Below are 24,888 nucleotides of genomic sequence, written 5' to 3'. Positions count from 1 at the left end.
CCCCTGTTGTGCGTGAGCCCCCAGTCCAGAGGGAGGAGCCAATGGAGCTGGGTGCCGCCAGGTCCCGTCTATCGGTGACGGAAATGGACAGACGACGATCGGAGGGGTTGTGTTTTTACTGTGGGGACCCTGGACATTTGGCTGCTTCTTGCCCGAAGAAGCGTCAGCGGGCGTCAGTGACCAAGCCTGCCCCGAGAAAGTCCCCTGCTTTGCTATCGGGAAACGGCCCGAGCCCGATCTAGACGGTGTGAAAGATCGGGCGACCCACAACGATCACGCCGAGCGACGCCGTTCCGACGGTGCCTGTGAACCTCCACGGCATTTGATTTTGGAGGCACGACTGATCCTTCCTGGCAAGCCAGAGGGGATTCCGGTCCATGCCTTAATTGACTCTGGGGCTACCACTAACTTTATGGATTCGGCCTTTGTGGCCAAATGGGCTGTTCCCCAGTGTCCGGTGGATCCGCCCATGCTTGTGGAGACCATCGATGGTCGAGTGCTCCTGTCCGGGCCTATCACGGCCGCCACGCAACCCGTGTGTATGGCCATCAGTACCCATGTGGAGGCCATTCAGTTTTACGTCACTTCGGATCTGCACTTCCCCGTGGTCTTGGGACTGGCGTGGCTCCGGGCGCATGATCCACAGATCTATTGGTCTCAGAACTTGGTCACCTTCCCAAGTTTGCAGTGCGTGGACCACACCCGCCATATCTGTGCCGGCCAGGTGGAGGGTTCCTCAGGGGTTTCCTTGCCTCCCGTACTGTCCGACTTTGCTGACGTGTTCAGCGAGTCAGAGGCGGACCAATTACCCCCGCACAGGCCCTACGACTGCTCCATTGACCTAGTCCCTGATGCGCCTCTCCCAGTGGGGCGTTTGTACTCCATGTCGGAGCCCGAGTTGGCTGCATTGCGGGACTTCCTGACAAAGAACTTGGCTCGTGGATTCATCCGGCCCTCGTCCTCGCCAGTGTCTGCGCCCGTGCTCTTCGTCAAAAAGAAGTCGGGCGAGTTACGGCTTTGCTGTGACTACCGGAAACTCAACGCTATCACGGTGCGTAACCGCTATCCGCTGCCCCTCATCCCCGAGCTCTTGGACCGACTCCGGGAGGCTAAGATCTTCACGAAACTGGACCTGCGTGGAGCTTACAACCTCGTCAGGGTTCGGCCGGGTGATGAGTGGAAGACAGCGTTTGGTACTCGCTATGGACATTTCGAGTACACGGTGATGCCGTTTGGCCTGACCAACGCCCCCGCTGTGTTTCAGCATTTTATGAATGACATCTTTCGGGATCTGTTGGACCAGTTTGTTGTGATTTACCTGGACGACATCCTGATTTACTCCCCGTCGCGTGAAGCGCATCATCAGCATCTCCGTCAGGTCCTGCAGCGCCTCCGGAAACATCGGCTGTTTGCCAAGTTGGAGAAGTGCCAGTTCTACCAGGTGACCATTGATTTCTTGGGCCACCGCATTTCTCCTGAGGGCATCGCCATGGATCCAAGTAAAGTTGAGTCGTTGCAGAGTTGGCAACCCCCGCGTCGCGTGAAGGATGTTCAGCGACTTCTTGGATTTGCCAACTACTATCGGACATTCATCCCTGGCTTTGCTGCCTTGACAGCCCCCCTCACCCGGCTCCTGCAGAAGAAGACTCGGTTCCAGTGGAACGCCCCCGAACAACAGGCGTTCCAAGCTTTGAAGGACGCCTTCATGAAGGAGCCCATCTTGAAGCATCCTGACCCGCAACGGCCGTTTGTCGTGGAGGCGGACGCCTCCGACATTGCCATTGGGGCCGTGTTACTCCAGGCAGCGACGCCCAACGGTACCCTTTTCCCTTGCGCGTATCACTCTCGGAAATTGAATCCCTCGGAGCGCAACTATACCATCTGGGAGAAGGAGCTGCTGGCCATCAAGGCGGCGTTCGAGGCTTGGAGGCATCATCTGGAGGGGGCGCGGCATCAAATCGAGGTCCGGACGGACCACAAGAATCTGGAAAGCCTGCAGACCGCTCGGAATTTGAACCAACGCCAGATCCGGTGGTCCCTCTTCTTTGCGAGGTTTGACTTCCGGGTGCGGTACATACCAAGCGGGCACAACCAGAGAGCGGATGCTCTGTCCAGGAAGCCCGAGTACACCCGAGTGGAAGACAAGCTTCCGCCCAGGACAGTGATCCCCGTCGAGTCTTTTGCTGCGGTACGGGAGCCGGTGGATATACGGGCTCGGATCCGGGAGGCGCAGCAGCAGGAGGCGTGGGTGGCTCAGCGGAAGGAAGAGGTGGGGCCAGATTCGCCTTGGTCGGTCACGGATGGACTCCTGTATTATCGTGACCGGCTCTATGTTCCAGGAGGGCCACTCAGGGGACTCGTCCTCAGCCAATGTCATGATAACCCGGCTGCGGGGCATTTTGGCCTGTTCAAGACTCTGAACCTGGTCTCCCGTACTTTCTGGTGGCCCCGAGTCCGACACGATGTCCAGTCTTATGTCACCTCCTGCGTCCCATGCAGGCAGGCCAAGTCAGCGACAGGGGCCCCGCCTGGTTTACTGCAGCCTTTGCCAACGCCCAAGAGACCCTGGGGGGCTGTGTCCATGGACTTTCTGACGGATCTACCCCCATCCTCCGGCTTCACGACAGTGTTTGTGGTGGTGGACATGTTGACCAAGATGGCGCACTTCATCCCCTGTCGCGGCTTACCGTCAGCTCGCGCCACTAGTCGCATGTTCATCCAACAGGTGTTCCGGCTGCACGGCCTTCCCGATAGGGTCGTCTCCGATAGGGGGGCCCAGTTTACAGCCCGCTTCTGGCAGGAGTTGATGCGGGCGTTGGACATTAAGGTTTGCCTCTCGTCCGCGCATCATCCTCAGACCGACGGGGGTACCGAGAAGGTCATCGGCATCTTAGAGCAGTATCTGCGCTGCTATGTTAACCTGCAGCAGGACAACTGGGTGGACTATTTGGCCATAGCCGAGTTTGCCTTTAATAACTCGCAACACACCTCCACGCAGATGACACCGTTCTTGGCCAACGTGGGTTATCACCCCAGGTTCTTCCCTCTTTCTCCCGTGGACTCACCGGAGCCGGCAGCGAACGAATTCATGGCGGAGTTACAGGCGATCCATCGGTTGGTGCGACGGCAGCTGGAGAAGGCCAAGGCCGACTACAAGAGGTTCGCCGATCGGTCGAGAAGGGATACGCCTCCACTATCGGTGGGGGATCGGGTCTGGCTGTCCACCAGGAACCTACCATCCACTCGGCCGGCGAGGAAGCTGGACCACCGTTACCTTGGACCGTTCCCAGTCGAGGCCGTCATCAACCCGGTCGCCTATCGTTTAACTCTGCCACGTTCCCTGCGCGTGCACCCCGTCTTCCATCGGTCCTTGTTGGTCCCCGAACAACCGGCCTGTCCACTTCGCCAAGCGGAACCTCCCCCATCAGGAACTCGTGATGGAGGCAGCACCCCCGAGTACGAGGTCGCCAGCATCAGGGATTCCCGCTGGCTGAAAGGTCGCTTCCAGTACCTGATCGAGTGGAAAGGGTACGGGCCGGAGGACTTCACATGGGAAGACGCGACCGCCGTTCATGCCCCTGCGTTGGTGACTGCTTTTCACGAACAGTTCCCATCCCGACCGCATCCGGATCGGCAGACCCGGGGGAAGGGCCCTGCGGTGCGGGATAGTGTTGTGACTCAGGGCCAGCCTGTGGGTCCGACAGCCGGGTCCGATGTATCGGAGGACTCAGATGTGGGGGAGGAGGGAAACGAACCGGCTGATGATGATTTGGAGGCTTTGCAGAGTCCTCAGCCGGGGACCTCTTCTCAGCTGTGTGAGCCCGAGAGTGCGGAGGATGATGACCCACAGCTGGCCCTGTTCAAGGACGCCCGACGCAGGAGGCAGACGAGCAGGGACAAACAAAGAAAGACTATGGGACTCCTCGGGAGGAGGCACAGGGAGACCACGCCCTGAGCTCTCTATAAAAGAAGTGTTTGGGGAGGGGCTGGTTGCTGAAAGCAACTTTTTCCGCTTGAGAAGACAAGCTCTTGTGTTTTTGTTAACTGCGTAATTAAATCTTGGCAGAAGCCTTTTAGCCTTGGACGCTCTCCAGTCTCTTCTTTCTGATAAGGGGTTTGTTAGAAGAGGGCTGGTTCAGAACAGCTGGAGGGAGCAGCTTTAAATTGGATTCCCGCCCTGAACAAGGGTTAGACTTGATGACCTCAAATGGAAAGATCCAGTTGAGAGCCACTGGAGCCCAAACTGGCTGGGCAGCATTGCAGGCAATTCTCAAATTTCCCTTTTTGTGGCAAATGAGGGCTCCTGTGCTGTTGACAGCCGACAATCCACAACACAAGTTTTTCCCAACGTGTGGAAAGACTGAAATTACTTTGAACAGTGAAACAATAGTAATATTCCAGTATTTGAGGGGGGAGGGCTGCCACAAAGAAGAGGGGGGGTGTCAATCTATTTTCCCAAGCATCAGAAGTCAGGACAAGAAGCAACGGATGGAAACTAATCAAGGAGATCAGCAACCTGGAATTAAGGGGAAACTTCCTGACAGCGAGAAAAATTAATCAGCGGAACTACCTGCCTGCAAAAGTTGTGAATGCTCCAACACTGGAGGTTTTTAAGAAGAGACTAGACGATCCCTTATCTGGGGTTTCCTGCAGGGGGTTGGACTAGAAGACCTCCAAGGTCCCTTCCCACTCGTTATTTGTCAAAGCAAGAACATCCGATGTTAGCCGCAGATTTTGGCTTCAGCTATGCTCATGCCAATGCTATTTTACTCAAATAAAGATTCTTTCAAGGAAAACAATGCCTCCACGTTCTTTGAAGAGTTTCATCTGTTGGAACCATGACATTATTCTGTTAAAAGCCCAACCTCTGTCAACATGGATACTAAGGCTGCCGTCAACCAAGACCCCCCAACATGCAAGTAAATGATACTCAAGGTCACCCAAAGGTCCCCCCCCTGCCATTTTTTTTTACCTTTTTTCTTCTCCAATTTTCTTTCTGACAGCAGATCGGGTTTCTTCCTGCCTCGTTCGGCTTTCAGAGACCTATGGGGGAGAAAACGGCAGGAGGGAAGCGTCAAAGGAAGGAAGGGGGACGAACTGGCATCCCAGATCAGACCGAGCCTCCTCTGCAGCTGAAGAAAAGTGGCCGGCTCCTAGACGGACTCTTTAGCCCTGGGTTCCAAAGATGCCTCTCTTCTTTCCATTGGACGGCTAACCGAGGTCTCTGGGCAGAACTGCCAATCAGCTGCCTCAAATTCCCAGGGGCGTCAAAGAGACAGATGAGGAGGGACTGAACTCACGCCAGTTCACTGGACCTATTTGGAAGGACAGAAAGGCCTCGAAACCCAAGAATATTTTAAATTTAATAAAAGAAATAAAACCTTCCAAGCTGCAAGCAACATTGCGTGAGTAGTCCTCAGGTTGCAACCGCTAGTTCACTGGACGTTTAATGTTGCGACGGCCCGGGGAAAAAAGGGACTTCGAAGCAGTCCTTGCAGTTGTAACCGACGCTGCCGCTCTGTGGTCACGGAATCACAATCTGGCTGCTTGGCAAACCGGCATGGATTTATGACGTTCACACGTTCAGGGGATTGCCATTTGCAACCCTCCTAGCCGGCTTCTGACAAGCAAAGTCAACGGGGGGGGGGGGGGGGGGAAGCCAGATTCGCCTAACGACTGCAGGGATTCGCTTAACAACCACGGCCAAAAAAGTCATAAAATTGAGCACGACTCACTTAAGAAACCCCCCCCCTTGCTAAAACACAGAAATAGTGGTCCCAATTTAAGTACCTGGGAGTGCGGATAACTAACAATCTGACGGTCCCTTCATATGTTATCTTTAGTGAAGCGTGCAAAGCAGCGTCTGCATTTCTTGTGTCGGATAAGGAGACCACCTCTTTCTCCTTCTGTCCCAGCCACTTCAGATAGAGGAAGGATGGAGAGTGTCTTAACAAACTGCATCACTGTCCGGTTTGGTGGTAGCAAAGCCTCAGATAGAAGATCCATACAGAGTGGTAAGGACAGCTGAGAAGGTTATAGGAAGCTCGCTTCCCGTGATTCAGGATGGAAGGTCCACACAGAGAGTGGTGAGGACAGCTGAGATTATAATAAACTCTCTTCCCGTGATTCAGGATGGAAGGTCCATACAGAGAGTGGTAAATAGAGCTGAGAAGGTTATAGGAAGCTCGCTTCCTGTGATTCAGGATGGAAGGTCCATACAGAGTGATAAGGACAGCTGAGCTTATAGGAAGCTCGCTTCCTGTGATTCAGGATGGAAGGTCCATACAGAGTGATAAGGACAGCTGAGAAGGTTATAGGAAGCTCGCTTCCTGTGATTCAGGATGGAAGGTCCATACAGAGTGATAAGGACAGCTGAGCTTATAGGAAGCTCGCTTCCTGTGATTCAGGATGGAAGGTCCATACAGAGTGATAAGGACAGCTGAGAAGGTTATAGGAAGCTCGCTTCCCGTGATTCAGGATGGAAGGTCCACACAGAGAGTGGTAGAGAGCTGAGAAGGTTATAGGAAGCTTGCTTCCCGTGATTCAGGATGGAAGGTCCATACAGAGTGGTAAGGACAGCTAAGAAGGTTATACAAAGCTCGCTTCCTGTGATTCAGGATGGAAGGTCTATACGGAAAGTGGTAAAGAGAGCTGAGAAGGTTATAGGAAGCTCGCTTCCCATGATTCAGGATGGAAGGTCCAAACAGCTGAGAAGATTATAAGAAGCTCGCTTCCCATGATTCAGGATGGAAGGTCCACACAGAGAGTGGTGAGAAGATTATAAGAAACTTGCTTCCCGTGATTCGGGATGGAAGGTCCATACAGAGTGGTAAGGACAGCTGAGAAGGTTATAGGAAGCTCGCTTCCTGTGATTCAGGATGGAAGGTCCATACAGAGTGATAAGGACAGCTGAGAAGGTTATAGGAAGCTCGCTTCCCGTCATTCAGGATGGAAGGTCCACACAGCTGAGAAGATTATAAGAAGCTCGCTTCCCATGATTCAGGATGGAAGGTCCACATAGAGAGTGGTGAGGACAGCTGAGAAAATTATAAGAAACTCACTTCTCATGATTCAGGATGGAAGGTCCACACAGAGTGGTAAGGACAGCTGTGAAGGTTATAGGAAGCTCGCTTCCCATGATTCAGGATGGAAGGACTATACAGAGTGGTAAGGACAGCTGAGAAGCTAATAGGAAGCTCGCTTCCTGTGATTCAGGATGGAAGGTCCATACAGAGTGGTAAGGACAGCTGTGAAGGTTATAGGAAACTCGCTTCCCGTGATTCAGGATGGAAGGTCCATAGAGAGAGTGGTAGAGAGCTGAGAAGGTTATAGGAAGCTTGCTTCCTGTAATTCAGGATACTGCTTATAAACGCTCATATGTGCTTAGAGCTTGGAGCATTGTTAGAGACCCCACCCCTTCACCCCACTTCATGGTCTGTGCCGACCCTAACTCACGTTCACCTATATTTTGCCTTTGCTTGCAGCTTGCCAATAACAGGGAGAGGGGTGGATGGAATGCAGTGGGGGGAATGATATTCAAGCATCCGCCCCCATGCAACACTGCTGTCATCTCAAGGACACACTGAGCAAAATCAACAAAACAGAATGATGGATGTTTTGGACTGTTCGCGGCCCGGAGGGAAAAGGGGGAATTAACTACACCTGCTTTTGTGAAGGAAACCCAGATCTGGTTTTGCTTCTTCTGTGCCGAAATGATCTATTCAGTAAAGTTTTATATTAGATAAAGTAATGTTCCAGGAGTTCCTTTTCCTGGATTCACCAACTGGACAGTTGGCAGTCTCTTTTTGTTGGGGAACTCTGTGCTAAATGCACACATTGATGGAAGGAATGTAAAAACACACGACGCAATTAGATAAAAATGCTGCAGAGAAACTGGCCTGTGGGCTTACAAACTTCCTTTGCTTCCTCGCCAGCAAAAATTAAGCTGAATTTCAAGGGGAAAACTGTGTCAACCTTAAATAACCCCATGTGGACCCTCACTTGTTCCGAGCCTTCTCGTCTCCGTGGCCTCGCTTCTCCTTTTGACTTGATTTCTTTGAATGATCTGAGGACGGCTGCTTTTTCGGTACTTTTTTTACCTGTGGGGGAAAAAGAAAAAGAATCGGTTACAACGGCACTGAAAAAAGTGACTTATGACCGTTTTTCACACGACTGTTGCAGCATCCCCGTGGTCACATAATCAAAATTCAGATGCTTGGCAATCGGTTCGTATTTATGACAGTTGCTGGGTCTCGGGGGGGCGGTCATGTGATCCCCTTTTGCAACCTTCTGACAAGCAAAGTCAGTGGGGAAGGCAGATTCACATAACCACCATCTTAATAACAACTGTAGCTGGCTTTCATGCTTAAGGCGGGACTAGAACTCAACTGTCTCCTGGTGATTGGCCCAATGTCACCCAGCCAGATTTCATGCTTAAGGTGGGACTAGAACTCACTGTCTCCTGGTGATTGGCCCAAAGTCACCCAGCTGGCTTTCAAGCCTAAGGCTGGACTAGAACTCACCGTCTCCTGGTGATTGGCCCAAAGTCACCCAGTTGGCTTTCATGCCTAAGGCGGGACTAGAACTCACCGTCTCCTGGTGATTGGCCCAATGTCACCCAGCTGGCTTTCATGCCTAAGGCGGGACTAGAACTCACCGTCTCCTGGTGATTGGCCCAATGTCACCCAGCTGGCTTTAATGCCTAAGGCGGGACTAGAACTCACTGGCTACACCAAACTGGCTCTCAAAATACAAGCATGTGCAGCAACAACCTGCCAGAACCATTTTTTGGGCTGCGGCGACTCCAGAACCGAAGCTCTGGCTAAGAAAAGGACCCTGGAAAGCGTGGCCCAGACCCCCTGCCCCCACCCCTCGCCCCTCTAGCTCACCTCTTTCTCTGCCTCAGAGTCCGAGGAAGAGGGGGCTGCTGCCTTGTGCTGCCCCTTCTTGCTCCTCCTGGGGGCCTCGCTGTCCGCGCTGCTCTCGCTCTCCGCCCCCTCCGCCTCCTCCTTCTCGGCCTTCTCCCGCTTCCGCTCCTTCTCCTCCCGCTCCTGCTCCCGCAGCCGGCGCAGCTCCTGCTCCTGCTCGCGCTTCCGCTTCTCCTCCAGCTCGCGCCGGCGCTCCTCGTCCCGCCGTTTCCACTCGCTAATCCGGTCCACGTCGCTGTCGCTGCTGGCAGGGGGCCGGAGAGAAAAGGCGAGAGGAAGAGTCCAAGGCGCGGGGGGGGGTGGAAAGGGGGGGGAAAGAATGTCGGCCGTTTGCTGGCCTGGAAGCTTAGCTTGCAAACCCACCCACCCACCCCCCAAAAAAACCTGCCGGGACAATGGAAGGTGCTGTCCTGACGGGGCTCCTGGCCAGACCCGAGGGGGGGGAGGGAGGGAGGGGGGACGGACACGCCAGGCCTCCGACTCTCACCTGTCGCTGCTGGAGCTGCTGGGAAGTCTCTCGAGTTTAGGCTTCCGGCCCCGGGGCTTGGGCGGAGGCTTCTCGGCAGCTGGGAGGGAGGGAGGGAAGGAGGGAGGGGGTTGGTTTGGAAAGAGGCATCTTCAAGTGCAGCTTTCCTGACTCCAGGTTACCCCCTGCCCCCCTCACCCCACCCTAGAAGGCTGGTGTGGAAGAAGATTTGTCTCAGATGGAGACCGGGGTGGGGGGAGGGAGGGAGGGAGGAAGGAAAGGGGAAAGGGAGGAAGGAAAAGGAAGAATGAAAGGAAATAATGATGGGACGGAGGGATGGAAGGAAGGGAAGGGAGGGAGGAAGGAAGGAAAAAGGGATGAGGGAAGGAAAGAGGAATGAAAGGAAAGTAGGGGGAAGGAGGAACTAGAATGAAAGAAAGGAAAATAAAGGGAGGGAGGGAAGGACGAAATGAAAGGTGAAAGGGAGGAAGGGAAGGAAGGAAAAGAAATAAGGAAGGAAGGAATGGAGGGAAGAAAGGATGAGAGAAGGAAGAATGAAAGGAAAGAAGGGAGGAAGGAAGGGAATGAAAGGGAGGGAGGGAGGGAGGGAAGGAGGAAGGAAGGAAGGAAGGAAAAGAAAGAATGAAAGGAAATAATGAAGGGACGGATGGAAGGAAGGGAAGGGAGGGGGGAAGGATGGAAAAGAAATGAAATGAAATAATAAAGGGACAGAGGGATGGAAGGAAGGGAAGGGAGGAAGGAAGAAGGGATGAGGGAAGGAAGAATGAAAGGAAAGTAGGGGGAAAGGGAGGAAGGAAGGAACAGAAGGAAAGAAAGGAAAATAGAGGGAAGGAGAGTGGGAAGGAAGGAAAAGAAGGAAAAGAATGAAAGGAAATAATGAAGGGACGGAGGGAAGGAAGGAAGGAAAAAGGGATGAGGGAAGGAAAGAAGAATGAAAGGGAAGTAGGGGGAAAGGGAGGAAGGAAGGAATGAAAGGTGACAGGGAGGAAGGGAAGGAAGGAAAAGAAAGAATGAAAGGAAACAATGAAGGAAGGGACGGAGGGATGAGGGAAGGAAGAATGAAAGGAAAGAAGGGGGAAAGGGAGGGAGGAAGGAAGGAATAGAACGAAAGAAAGGAAAATAAAGGGAAGGGAGGGAGGGAAGGAAGGAAGGAAGGGAGGGAGGGAAGGAAGGAAGGAAGGAAAAGAGGGAGGAATGGAGAGGCACCATTGCCCAAGAGAAAAACTACTCACAATCCGCCCAGCTCCGGCAGCCAATCCGAGCTCCTTACCTGCCTTCCTTCCGCGGGGGGGCTTCTTGACGGATTCATCCGAGTTGGAGTCAGAGTCGGACTTGGGAGTGGGGGCCCGGCTGCCCTCTCGGTCGTTGTCCTCCTCCTCCTCCTCCTCCTCGGAGTCTGCCTTGCTCTCCGAGTCGGAGGCCGACTCGATTTTCTGCCAAGACAAAAAACACGCTTAGCACGCCAGAGGCAACGGGTCAGGCTCCTTCCGTCCCGCACAGCAACCATTCCCGCGAAAACCAAGCCTACCTTTCCCAGATCCAGAGAGGCAGAACTGGAACTCTGACCCGGCCGACTGCTGTACAGACAGCCCTTGACTTACAACGGCCACAGTTGGGACCAGAATTTCCATCGCTAAGCTAGGTGGTCGCTAAGCGAGTTGCCCCCGAATCTGCAAACTTTACAGGAAGTCCTCGCCTTACGACCACAAGGGAGCCCAACGTTTCTGTTGCTAAGCGAGACGGCGGTTAAGTGAATTTTGCCTTTCTGGCCACAGCCGTGAAGTGGATCGCTGAGGTTGTTACCTTAGCTTGTTAAGCGAATCTGGTTTCCCCCCTTGGAAGGTCGCAAAAGGGGATCACGTGATCCCAGGACGCTGCGACCGTCACAAAGAGGATTTGCCAAGCGTCCGAATTTTGAACACGTGACTGTGGCGGTGCCGCGACGGTCGTAAGTGTGAAAAGCGGCCGTGTGCCGCTTCTTTTCAGTCCTGTTGTCACTTTGAAAGAGCGCTAAGTGAACGGTTGTAAGTTGAGGACCGCCTGTATTACTTGTGGCTCTCACAGTAGCCCCACAGTCTTGTGATCCTGATTCGGGCACTTGGTACCCGGCATGAGTTTACAACGGCTGCAGATTCCTGAGTTCCTCACTTGTGACCTTGCCGGCTGCCTTCCGACCAATCAAAGTCAATGGGGAGGCCAGCAGGGGAATTTGAAAGCCCTGGGATGTTTCGCTTAACGACCATGGCGGAAAAAAAAGGCAACCAGCTGCAGCCCTTAAACACACCGCTTAACGAGAAATGCCCCGATCCCTTATGTGGTTGTAAGTTGATCCCTGCCTATACTAAAGACAACGTAGGTCTCAGTTAAGATGTGAAAGATCAATTCGACACATCAAGGTCTAATTAAACTGCTTTATTGTTAGAATGCAATAAATAGGTAGGTCCGGTGTAAGTTGAGGAGAGCCTGTGCTAGGCGCAACCAACCATGTCCTGAAGAAGATTTGAAGCTATTGGAGGTGAACCTAGATCAGGGGTAGGCAACCTTGGCCCTTTTATGACTGGTGGACTTCAACTCCCAGAATTCCTGAGCCAGCCATGCTGAGGGGAAAGGGAGAGGTTTCCAAGCTGAGCCATGCTGGCTCAGGAATTCTGGGAGTTGAAGTCCATGAGTCATAAAAGAGCCGAGGTTGCCTACCCCTGGCCTAGGCCTAGGCCGCTTTATGACTCATGGACTTCAACTTCCAGAATTCCTGAGCCAGCCATGCTGAGGGGAAAGGGAGAGGTTTCCAAGCTGAGCCATGGTGGCTCAGGAATTCTGGGAGTTGAAGTTGGGGGCAATAAGCTGACTTTGTAATAATGAATGCCACTTGGGGGCCCCCCCGAAAGCCCTAATAAGCAGGCATATACATAGAATGAAGGCTATTGCTAAGCACATTGATTTGTGCTTAGATTGTAAGCCGCCCTGAGTCTTCGGAGAAGGGCGGGATATAAATGGGATTAAAATTAAAATTAAAATTAAAAAATAAAAGGGCCAAGGTTGCCTACTCCTGACCTAGGGGATTCTAAAGACACCTGAACCTTGTCCAGGCCAATGTTCCTCACCCTTGGCAACCTGAAGAAACCTTGGTTTCATCCAACACAAGACCCACACATTGGGTGGGAGGCTAAGCAGCCAGATGGGTGTCCCCAGGCACCCAAGTTCAGGTCCACAAGTCCAATTAAACTGATTTATTGCTAAAATACCTCTTTCCACGCGAATCTTCCCAGGTCATCGTTAGCGCCTGCTACTGTGTTTCCCCAAAAAGAGGCACCAGGTCTTATTTTCGGGGGTCGGGAGTGGTGGTTAGGTTCTTTTCCACTCACATCCAGCAACGACAGTCCCGCTCAGCCGGCCCGCTGCTTCTGCGGCGTCCCTCGGCCTTCCGGAAAGGCCCGACTGCGAAATGCAGGCTGGGGGACGCAGCAGAAGAAGCGGGCCGGCGAGGAGAGGCAGGATGCAATGGTAAGTGGGTGCGGGACGCGTGGGGCAGCTCCACCCCTCCACACCAGCTTGATTTTTAGGCGTGCGCCTCGCCGCAAAACTAGGCCTTATTTTTTGGGGTAGGATTTATATCAGGGTCAGGGCTTATTTTCAGGGTAGGTCTGACTTTCAGGAAGACATAGCAAGAGTTAGATATGGCTCAATGGAATTAAAAGATTGGACTTAGTTCGCTTGTGACTACGTAGGGATTCCAGGCTGATGCCTCCCTTGACTCCGACCCCTGCTTGCGTTACTCCTCCCAGAGTTTTGTTTCTGATGTGGGTTACAAAGTCACAGATTCTAAATCCAGCCCGGATCTCCAGAGATAATAGATAAAACGTCTCTAAGGAAGAGATCTGAAGAAGAAGAAATCCTCTTACCTTTTTCTTCCATCCTCCGGCGGGTGCCCGTCGCGAAGCCCTAGCTGGCGGTTTCTTCTCTGGAGTGAAGTCCTACGTCGGGAGACACGGAATATGACATGGAAGCCCCCTCGGTTCCTAAATGTGTTTTTTCCCCCTCCCAGACATTAAGGACGGGCAAAGGAGACTGCGTCCCCTCTTTCAAACGTGCAGGCAGCCCGCGACTTACGACGGCAAAGTGGGGCCAGGATTTCTGTTGCTAAGCAAGGCAAGGGCTAAGCCTGTTGCACCCGATTTTGTCACGGTTGTTAAGCAGCTCGCAGCAATTGCGGAATCGTGAGGTCCTTAAGCCAATCTGGTTTCCCCCCCCCAAAAAAAAGATTGATTCTGCTTGTCGGAAGCCGGCTGGAATGGTTGTAAAAGGTGATAACATCACACACACACACACACACACACACACACACACACACACGGACACAGCAACCGTCGTTAAATACATGCCAGCTGCCCAAATTCTGATCACGTAACTGTGGGGATGCTGAGTCACTTGTACATGTGAGGTGTAGGTCACTTTTTTCCAGGGCCGTAGTAACTTTGAATAGTCACGAAATGAAGGGTTGTAAGTTGAGAACCACCGTGTTCCCCCCCAAAATAAGACCTATCCCCAAAATAAGCCCTAGCTTCATTTTTACACATGTGCCTAACATAAGCCCTATTCCCTAAAATAAGCCCTAGTTAAGATGCGGCCCACTCCGTCCTACCCTCTGGTTGCACAAAGTGGGGCGAGGCACATGCGTAAAAAATCAAGCTAGGGCAGAGGGTGTGTGTGTGTTTGTGTGAAGCTGTCCCACAGGCCCTGCATCCGCTTACCTCAGGCCCCCGCAGCCAGGTCTCCCATATTCCGACACCTACTTCGCCTCGCGGCGGTGGCACCAACAACCCCGTCTAGCAGGAAGCTGCGTGGCTGCCGCCGGCCCGCTTCTTCTGCAGCCGCCCACAGGCGTCGCCCCCGGCCTCCATTTTGCCGGCAGAGGCCTTTTCGTGAAGGCCTCTGCCGGCAAAATGGAGGCCCAGCGGGGCGATGCGCATGAGGGGCTGCAGAAGTGGGCCGCCAGCAGCCACCTGCTGGATGGGGATCTTGGCACCACCACGAGGCGAGACAGTGGGGTGGAAAAGACTCCCCCCCACAAATAAGACGTAATGCTTCTTTTGGAGGCCGTACACACACACACACACACACACACAAAATATACACATACATTTATACGTGTATACGTATATACGTGTATACGTATAGGTGTATACGTATATACATATGTATGCATATATGTATATGTGCGTGTATGTGTATATATGTGTGTGTGTATATGTGTGTGTGTGTATTACATACATACACACACACAAAAATAACTAACTAACTAACTAGCTAACCAACCAGGTCTTATTTTCAGGGAAACACGGTACCTGTATTAAGTATGATAGCTGCCTTGAGTTATTTAGAAAAATAATCAAAGGGGAATTTAAAAAAAAAACCAAGCAAGCAAACAAATAAATACAATACTGGCTTAATGCATTCCGTAAGAACACGGCACCATCTACTGTTCGGCCTCGTTTAGCCACAGAACTTTGATCCGCTAAAAAGATAATCCGTGTTATAGATCACTGTCCTGCAGGAAGTATGGATCCACCTAAAACAGACCTGGGTATTTTATGCCCTCCTCCCTCCGGCCCATATCCGTCCCTTTGGCTCTCCCTGTCCAGCCTGCTTGAGGGCGATCAGAAATTAGAAATCAAATGTAAACAAGTATACGTCACGCACGCCATACAACCGCATCGTTGTTATTCTGAAGGAGACTGCTAATTACGTGCAGGAATGCGTGCCTACACAATTTCACAGCCTTGTTGGTTCGGCCTTCCCCAACAGCCCCAGTTTTTCAGGTGACCCCCTTGCAAAATTAATTGCCCGCCGCTGATATAAAAGGTTCGCAGACATTCTTTCACCCCCTATTAAGTGCTTTTGAACGACTAAATAATTTCTTCCCATTATTACAATTACCAGCATGGATCCATACTGAACGCAGTCAAAATAATAGGGCTGGAAGGGACGTTGGAGGTCATTTAGTCCAACCCCCTGTCCAAACAGGAGTCCCTATGCCATTTCTGACAAATGGTCGTCCATTCTCTTCTTTAAAAAACCTCCCAACGATGGATGTTTCAAAAAGGGTTAAATCCTGGCAACCGGAGCCAAGTTTGTTAATCGGAAACGTTTCGTTACTCACCCGAGTAATCAGTCAAAGTAAAAATAAAAAAAAATTAAGTCACGTTGGAATGTAAGTAACTCTTGCCACACCAACTCCAGGGGTTTCTCTCCAATGTTTCTCCAGGGTTGGAGCACCCCACAAGTTCTGGAGGCAAGCCGTTCCACTGATTAATTGTTCTCACTTGTCAGGAAATTTCTCCTTAGAGTAGAACGACTTTTATATAAGAGAGAGAGGGGAAAAACGTGGCTCAAAGCTTGGGGTTAGCGGGTGGGAAAATCCAACAGCTCCCACTTGCGCTGTGGTCCCCCTTCTCTAAAATAACTCCACAGATCACAAAACAAAGGCTCTACCCGCACAAACCCGACCTGGTCACTGTACTTTTCTGATTCAGACGAGCTTTCCGAGTTCTCCTCCTCCGAAGGAGAAGGGCTGGCCTGCTCGAGGTCACTTGAAGATTTCCTGGGCCGTTTGGCTGCCGGCATCTAGGAGAGGAGAAAAGGAATAAAATCGGGATGCTGCATCAGAGATGGCCTAATAATTATTCCTTTCTTTTAATTACGATAAGCTTTAATGCTTTCACTTTTTTTCCCCTGAACACATTGGCACGTTAAAAAATGGAATTCTGATGTTTGCTCTCAAAAGAACACATACATACGTGTACACACACACACACACACACACACACACACATACACACACACAGAGTCCTTGCCTTACAACAGTTCGCTTAGTGGCTGTTCAAAGTTACAACGGCATTGGAAAAAAGCAACTTACGACCATTTTCAACACTTTCGACCTTTGCGGCATCCCCGTGCTCCACGCGTTTTACGTTCGGATGCTTGACTCATATTTAGGACGGTGACAGTGTCCTAAATATGTGCGTCATATGTGCGTGTGTGCGTCATGTGGTGTGTGTGTGTGTGTGTGTGTGTGTGTGTGTGTCTCACGTGATCCCCTTTGGCAACCTTCTGCCAAGCCAAGTCACTGGGGGAGTCGGATTCACTGAACTGTGTTACTGAGTTAACAACTGCAGTGACTCGCTTAATAACTGTGGCGGGAAAAGGTCGTCAAATGGGGCAAACGTTTCATTTAGCAGCAGAAACTCTGGGCTCCATTGTGTGGTTCTAGGTCGAGGGCTACCTGTATATGGTACAAAGCTATTACAGAATCTGGATGTTCTGCTTCGGAGGGCACAAAGTCCCCGCCTCCCAGAAGGTGACAAAGAAAAACAGGTCGTGGAGGGGATGTGTAGCGTCCCAGACAATCTTGCGGACCCTGCTCCAGCAACGCTTAGGTGCCACGTCATGGATGGAAGGGAAGGAACTGCCAATGATCTTTTCTGCTGTCCTCACCACTCTCTGCACTGCCTTCCTGCCCTCAGAGTGTACACATACATAACACACATTTAAAACATGCCATATATATACAACATATGTATACTATAGACCTACACCCTTATGTATAAGTAACGTATAAATATTATTCACTGTCCATCTTGAATACATAGCGGAAAGAGAAAGCTTGAGAGTTCACAAGGTTAATCCTATATGGAACAAAACTGCGGCTGAATCTGGATGTTCTGCTTTGGATACCACGGAGCCCCCCCACTCCCAGAAGGGAACAAGTAAAACAGGTTGTGAAGAGGGTGTGTAGTGTCCCAGACAATCTTGCGGACCCTGCTCAAGCAACGCTTCTGTGCCACGTCCTGGATGGGAAGGAGGGAACTGCCAATCATCTTTTCTGCTGTCCTCACCACTCTCTGCACAGCCTTCCTGTCTGAAGCAGGGATGCTTCCAAACCAGACTGTGATGCTGTATGACAGGATGCTCTCGATCGTCCCTCTGTAGAAAGTGGTGAGGATAAAAGACTTATAGGTAGTCCACGACTTCAATCCTTCGTTTAGTGACCGTCCAAAGTTACAAATGCAATGGACAAAGTGACTGATCATCGGCCCTCACGCCGCCGATGACTTTTGCAGCATCCCCACAGATCAAAATTAGGGTGCTTGGCGTGAATTTGCAAAAGGGTCATAGGATCGCCATTTGAAGACTTTTTAAATTGGGGTCGTAAGTTCAGGACTGCCCGTACTAAGTGGATCTTCTCGTCCCAGCAGAGCCCAAGACAGAAATGCTAATTATATGGCATACTGGTAGTCCTCGGCTTACGACCACAACGCAGCCCAACATTTCCATGGCTAAGCAAGAGAGATGTGAACTTTGCTCCATTTAACGACCTTCCTCCCACAGTTGCTAAGAGAATCGCTGCAGTTGTTAAGTTAGCAACATGGTTGTTAAGTGAATCTGGCTTCACCCATTGACTTTGCTGGTCAGAAGGTCGCAAAAGGGGATTACGGGACCCCGGGATACGGCGTTGTAAGGAGCCACCAGTTGCCAAGCGTCCCAATTTTGATTACAGGACCATGGGGATGCAGCAACGGTCATCCGTGTGAAAAATGATCATCAGTCAGTTTGTTCATTAAACGGACACTGAACGAACGGTCGTAAAGTTGAGGATTCTCTGTGTGCGCCAGTCCAACCACAATCAATTCTGCCTGATGTACTTACTCCGTGCAGGAATCGGCTTGAAACAAAGCCCGTCACAGATACATAATTAAAATTCCCCCAAGGTACCGCTGGGGACAGTCCCAAACAAATATTCCCACTGCGGGAGGATCAAAAAGGCACCGCAAACTCCAAAGCAAAGACGTTCGTGTTTTGGAAAACGCAGGAGCCCAGAGGCTCAGCCAAAATCTCCAGGGGAATGTATTCCAGAAAAGGGCATTTAGCATCTGGGAAGGCCTTAGTTGTGGGGCTAGAGATGATCTGAGGCTTCCGTGGGTCAAGGAAATCTCCCTTTTCCAAATCAGGAGTCTTCAAACTGGTCAACTTTAAGACTTGTGGACTTCAACTCCCAGAATTCCTCAGCCAGCCAGGGCTGGCTGAGGAATTCTCGGAGTTGAAGTCCACAAGTCTTAAAGTTGCCAACTTTGAAGACCCCTGCTCCAAATTTTAACAGATGGGCAAAACCCTCTGGAAAAAAGGCAATGGAGATTCTCAGTCATCCAGGTTGTCCCAAAGGTGCTTTTGTTTGGGTTTTTTAAGGAGGAAACTGGACTTTCTTGTTTTTCTTTGAAGACGTTTCAATTCTCGTCCAAGAAGCTTCCTCGGCTCTGACCGGATGGTGGGAAAAATGGAAGGATTTATACTCCTTGTCGACAGCGGGTCGTTTGCATCCTTTTAGAAATTCCGTTTTAGACATTCAGCAGCTCCAAGGCGGCTCCACGCTCATTTGCACCGCTCGGGTGACCCTGAGGACACAGATAAGCCTCCAAGTGGCCTCAACGACTCTCTAAAAGGATGCAAATGACCAGCTGTCTGCAAGGAGTATAAATCCTTCCATTCTCCACTATCCCGTCAGAGCTGGAGAAGCTTCTTGGAGGAGAAGCGAAACGTCTTCAAGGAAAAACAAGAAAGTCTAGTTGCCTCCTGAAAAAGCACATTTTGGATCTCTGGAAGGAGGAACAACGCCCCCTCCCCCAAATGCCCAGGGGCCGAGCCCTAAAGGGCATTCAAGGCGATAAACCAGCATCTCGAATTGCACCCAGAGGCAAAGCGGGAAGCTGAGCAGTTCTCCAAGCAGGAGAATTAAGGCGCTTTAAACTTGATTGTAAAAAAAAAAATAATTAAAAAAAATCCTATTTTTTTAACAGGATTGTCAAAAATCCACTTGTCTCTGGTATTGACTTCCAGAGTTTTAAATCTAACTTAACTTCTGCGGGCCTTGCCCCACCCCCATATTTAAGATGTTCCTGGGGGGGGGGTAAATGCGCTGACGGGCCTATCGTCCCCGTCACATTTTAATTTCTTTTTTTTCATCCTGCTCGTTTGAATTTGCAATTTTTCTTTTGACGCGTAAGGCAAATAAACAGCGAGAATTACAATGGGTGAACCCACTGGCACCCATCACTGCCTAAGGCTGGCCTCCTCGACCAGCTGAAGCTTCCAGCTGGTCTTCAAGGACCGTCCCATGTAGAGTGCCTTACAGTAGTCTATCCAAGAGATGACCAGGGTGTGAGGGGATGGCCAGCGAGATGCCTGGTTCCAGGTTGCAGATGAGCAAAGTCCTAATACAGAGGTCTTCAACCTTGGCCCTTTTATGACCTTGTGGACTTCAACTCCCAGAATTCCTCAGCCAGCCTGCCTGGCTGAGGAATTCTGGGAGTTGAAGTCCACAAGTCATAAAAGGGCCAAGGTTGAAGACCCCTGCTTGTGGACTTCAACTCCCAGAATTCCTCAGCCAGGCACGCTGGCTGAGGAATTCTGGGAGTTGAAGTCCACAAGTCATAAAAGGGCCAAGGTTGAAGACCCCTGCTTGTGGACTTCAACTCCCAGAATTCCTCAGCCAGGCACGCTGGCTGAGGAATTCTGGGAGTTGAAGTCCACAAGTCATAAAAGGGCCAAGGTTGAAGACCCCTGCTTGTGGACTTCAACTCCCAGAATTCCTCAGCCAGGCACGCTGGCTGAGGAATTCTGGGAGTTGAAGTCCACAAGTCATAAAAGGGCCAAGGTTGAAGACCCCTGCTTGTGGACTTCAACTCCCAGAATTCCTCAGCCAGGCACGCTGGCTGAGGAATTCTGGGAGTTGAAGTCCACAAGTCATAAAAGGGCCAAGCTTGAAGACCCCTGCTTGTGGACTTCAACTCCCAGAATTCCTCAGCCAGGCACGCTGGCTGAGGAATTCTGGGAGTTGAAGTCCACAAGTCATAAAAGGGCCAAGCTTGAAGACCCCTGCCCTAATACAAGTCCAGACCCCACCCCGACTTCCTTGGGGAAGTATGGCCCTTCCCTCCAGAATTCAAAACGGACCTTCCCTGAACGCGGAAGTTTTTAAAGACATGGAGCAACAGGTAGTCCTCAACTTACGACCGCAATGGGGATCGGAACACCCATCACTGCTCGTTAAATGTGATGACCTTTTCTTGCTGTGGTTGTTATAGTGAATCACACCATTGTTAAACGTTGTTAAACCAATCTGGTTCTTCCCCCCCCCTCTGACTTTGCTTGTTTGAAGCTGGCTAGGAAAGATGCAAAGGGCCATAAGTGTGGCCTCAGGAGGCTACATGAGAGACGCCAGGTTTTGATCACATGACTGTGGGGACACTGCGACGGTCATAAGTGCGAGGACCTGTGGCAAAAGGCTTTTTTTCCAGCGCCAGGGTAATTTCAGTTGGTTGTTAAAATGAATGGTTGTAAGTTAAGGGCTACCTGCTCTGTGTGTTGCCAGGATGAAGCTCTCGTTCATCCCCATCCAGACCCTTACTAGCTTCCACGTTCTCAACCACAATTCAGTTTTGGCCTGGGGTCAAGATGTTAAAAAAAAAAAAAAGCCGAGAATCAACAAGGGTGTTGCTCCCAATCGGCACCATCCGGAAATTGCTCACTTTCATGGCTAACGTTTTCCTTTTCATGCTGCTGTGGTCGCTTCCTTTGTCCGAATCGTCGCTCTCCGCCTTCTCCACGGTCATCCCCGCTGCGCCGACCCCCGTGGTTGGGGTCGAGCCTTCCTCCCCGGGAACGTCGCTTCCTCCTCCCCCTCCTCCACCGGCAGGGTCGACATCGCCACCTTCGCTGTCAGAGGAGCTCAATGGCTATTGGGGTAGGGAAGGAGAGAAAGGGACAAAAGGAGAGCAGTGACTGAAAAAGCGGGAGGCCTCGGAACATGACTCAAAATTTAATGGAGGAATGCAGAGTCAAGAGCCCAGCAAATGAGAAGCAGATTCACGACAGCAGCTGGAAGTCTTGTGCAATGTTTTTCAAACTTGGCAACTTCAAAGTGTGCGGACTTCTACTCCCAGAATTCCCCAACCAGCATGTGTGGCCTTCAACTCCCAGAATTCCCCAGCTAGGAAGTGGCCTTCAACTCCCGGGATTCTCTAGCTGGGATGTTTGGACTTCAAGTCCCATTATTCCCTGGCTAGGAAGTGGGCTTCAACCTCCAGAATTCTCTAGCTGGGATGTTTAGACTTCAATTCCCAGAATGCCCTGGCTAGGAAGTGGATATCAGCTCCCAGAATTCCCCAGCCAGAATATCCAGCAGCTCAGCCCTTTGCTACAAAGATCCTCTTCTGCTGCAAAAACTGGCCACCTGATGTCAGACTCACTGGAGGTGCGCTGTAGCTGGCGTGAGGGTTGTTCTGGATTTCCCACAATCCTTCATTGAAACCTTTCCTTTTGTTGGGCTTCCCGTATTTGTCCTTGTACTTCTCATAAGGGAAGAGGTCCTTGGGGCCCAAAAATGCCCTGCAGGATACGGACAGAGCAAAGAAGAAACGGAAGGGTTTGGAGAGAAAGGGATGGTCATCCCACACTGCTTATGTCCCCGACTCGCCCGCAGAACCTCCCAACGTTGGCACTTACGTCTCGTGGGTGCCGAAAAAGAATATGGGGTATTTGTTGGGGGGAGGCTTCACAGCCCCATCAACGATGTCGTCAATCTGGGGGAAAAAAAGAGGGAGACAACAATCAATAAAAATTGGAGGCTGAATGAAAGATTGGCCACATTCAAGCAGGGACCAGCCCAATATCACGGCTAATGGTGTCACACGAGAGTCATACAGGTTTTATATCTGCCTAAGAGCTGAAAAGGGAAGCGGACAGTATGCAGGTAGACCTTGCTTAATGGCCATAACTGGGACCGGAAACTGTGTTGCTAAGCGGTGTGACTGTCTCAGCTGGCTTCCCATAAGCAAGACCATACTTGGAATACTGCATCCAGTTTTGGTCATCATGAGATCAGATCAGATGTTTGGCAATTGGTTTATATTTAGACAGTTGCAGGATCCTTGGGGGGGTGTCACATGGACTACCTGTATATTTATAAAATGTATTGGTCATCCATCTCAAGATGGGCTTACAATCATAAAAGATAAATACATAGGATAGGATAGGACAGGATAATATGGAATAAATGGAATAGAGAATAGAATAGAATAGAATAGAATAGAATAGAATAGAATAGAATAGAATAGAATAGAATAGAATAGAATAGAATAGAATAGAATAGAATAGAATAAAGAATGGAAGAAAAATTTAGAATAGAATAGAATAGAATTTAGAATATGGAATGGAATGGAATGGAATGGAATGGAATGGAATGGAATGGAATGGAATAGAATAGAATAGAATAGAATAGAATAGAATAGAATAGAATAGAATAGAATAGAATAGAATAGAATAGAATAAGGAATGGAAGAATAGAATGGAATGGAAATAGAATAGAATAAGGAATGGAAGACTTGACTAGACTGGAACAGAACATAGTAGAATAAGAGCAGAATATAGAATAGAATATCTTTGTCATTGTGTAACATGACAAAATTAAGTGCTGTCCACATTGCACACTACACACAAGTAAAAACCACAAATAAAAACATACATTATATATACACATCCTTCTCATTCTATTCACCATTGTGCTGCCCCTAATGTTGCACTTTAATGTTGCACTACATACATACATACATACATACATACATACATACATACACACACATACATACTCCTGCTAAAATGGGGTATCCAGAACTGAACACAATTTGGCCTTAGAAATAAAACTTTCTTTGGGATGAGTCAAGTCTGACAACGGTTCCCATACGAATAGCACATAATAATTCTCCAGACTGGAATGACTAATACAAAAATATGTTTTTTTTTAACAGACTGCACAGATTAAGAACATTTTTGTCAGGACGGGAATGCAAAGGACGGTATAGCTCCTGTTCCACTGTTTAGTTTATGCAAAGGACATCACCAACGGTGGGAAGAGGACAACCCTTTCCAATTCGCCCAGACGTTCTTGGAAGAAAAACAGCACCAGGGGGATACCATCCCTGCACGAAAGCCCCCAAACAGTTTAGAAGGCAGCAGGCAAACTTGCAAAAATGGCACTTAGCTAGACGTAGTTAAAAGGGCTTCTCCAGTCCTCAACTTACGGCAGCAATCGGGACCAGAACGTGCACTTTAGCGCTAAGGAAAGTAGCTACTGAGTGAGTTGGTCACAGTTGTTACACGAATCGCTGCACTTGTTGTCAAGTTAGTAGCACGGTTGTAAAGTGAAATCTGGCTTCCCCTTGTTGAATTTGCTTGTCAGCAGGTGGCAAAGGGGGAATCACATGACCCCGGGACGCTACGACCGTCGTAAATATGAGTCAGTGGCCAAGCATCCGAATTTTGATCATGTCATCATGGGGGAACGATACAATGGTCGTTCAGTGTGAAAAAATACTGTTTTATTTTATTTTTGCTCTTTAGTTCTAGGTTGCTTCTCTCCTTGATTAGTTTCCATCCGTTGCTTCTTGTCCTGCCTTCAGGTGCTTTGGAGAAGACGTGGATCCCTTCCTCTTCTCTGTGGTAGGCCCTTAAGCACTAGAAGACACAGATATAGTATAGGGGGTACCTTGCTCAATAGTAGCAACTGCGAGAGGGATCTTGGAGTCCTAGTGGACAATCCCTTCAATATGAGCCAGCCGTGTGCTGCAGCTGCCAAAAAAGCCAACACAGTGCTAGGCTGCATCAACAGAGGGAGAGAATCCAGATCATGTGAAGTGTTAATACCGCTTTACAAGGCCTTGGTAAGGCCACACTTGGAATGCTGCATCCAGTTTTGGTCACCACGATTTAAAAAAGTTGTTGAGACTCTAGAAAGAGTGCAGAGAAGAGCAACAAAGAGGATCAGGGGACTGGAGGCCAAAACATATAAGGAACGGTTGCTGGAATTGGGTATCTCTAGTTTAATGAAGAGAAGGGCGAGGGGGGACATGATAGCAGTCTTCCAATATTTGAAGGGCTGCCCCAAAGAAGAGGGAGTCAAGCTGTTCTCCAAAGTACCTGAAGGCAGGACAAGAAGCAACGGATGGAAACTCATCAAGGAGAGAAGCAACCTAGAACTAAGGAGAAATTTCCTGACAGTGAGGACAATTAACCAGTGGAACAACCTGCCTCCAGAAGTTGTGAAATGCTCCAACACCGGAAGTTTTTAAGAAGAGACTGGACAACCATTTGTCTGAAATTATTTACAGGGATGGACTAGAAGACCTCCAAGGTCTCTTCCAACTGTTATTTTGTTAATAACAGAAACGCTCCCAAAATCCGACTCAAAAGTTTCTGTCTTAAAAGCTGGGAAAAGTTTCAAATTTGAAGACGGGGGCACTGCCAAAAACCTGCAGGGCTGTGCTTTGGAAGGTGCTCAGAATCAACTTTTGACTGAAGGGAGATTTCACCCTCCTGGATTCACCCATCCGACAAAGCTGTCCCGAAACAACTCAAGCCTGCCGGCCA

At 50.2% G+C, this 24,888-nt stretch overlaps 2 protein-coding genes across 5 annotated transcripts in view; one reads left to right on the top strand and one right to left on the bottom strand.

Moving 5' to 3' along the window:
• The window catches only part of LOC310632881 (uncharacterized protein), a gene marked incomplete at its 5' end in the record, with an annotated part of 266,672 nt that overhangs the window by 19,076 nt on the left and 222,708 nt on the right, over positions 1–24,888 (top strand). The gene's annotated exons all lie outside the window — the stretch shown is intronic.
• The window catches only part of HDGFL2 (HDGF like 2), a 41,674-nt gene that overhangs the window by 8,611 nt on the left and 8,175 nt on the right, over positions 1–24,888 (bottom strand). Inside the window, exons 2-12 of one of the 4 annotated variants that reach the window (XR_014492647.1) lie at positions 21,970–22,046; positions 21,714–21,852; positions 20,994–21,200; positions 15,919–16,035; positions 13,314–13,385; positions 10,685–10,847; positions 9,415–9,493; positions 8,889–9,171; positions 8,002–8,099; positions 4,973–5,043; positions 4,149–4,360 (exon numbers count right to left, since the gene is read on the bottom strand). Coding sequence is in view for 2 of the 4 variants with exons in the window: in XM_083363597.1 (XP_083219723.1) it covers positions 4,973–5,043; positions 8,002–8,099; positions 8,889–9,171; positions 9,415–9,493; positions 10,685–10,847; positions 13,314–13,385; positions 15,919–16,035; positions 20,994–21,200; positions 21,714–21,852; positions 21,970–22,046 (1,306 nt within the window). In the remaining 2 variants the exon portion in view is untranslated. The remainder of the gene's footprint in view (positions 1–4,148; positions 4,361–4,972; positions 5,044–8,001; positions 8,100–8,888; positions 9,172–9,414; positions 9,494–10,684; positions 10,848–13,313; positions 13,386–15,918; positions 16,036–20,993; positions 21,201–21,713; positions 21,853–21,969; positions 22,047–24,888) is intronic. The other 3 variants (XR_014492646.1, XM_083363598.1, XM_083363597.1) reach the window with 3 other exon arrangements.

This window comes from Vipera ursinii (assembly GCF_947247035.1).
Source record: "Vipera ursinii genome assembly, chromosome: 1".
Classification (NCBI taxonomy): Eukaryota; Metazoa; Chordata; class Lepidosauria; order Squamata; family Viperidae; genus Vipera; species Vipera ursinii.
This window is presented reverse-complemented; position numbering and strand designations above follow the sequence as displayed.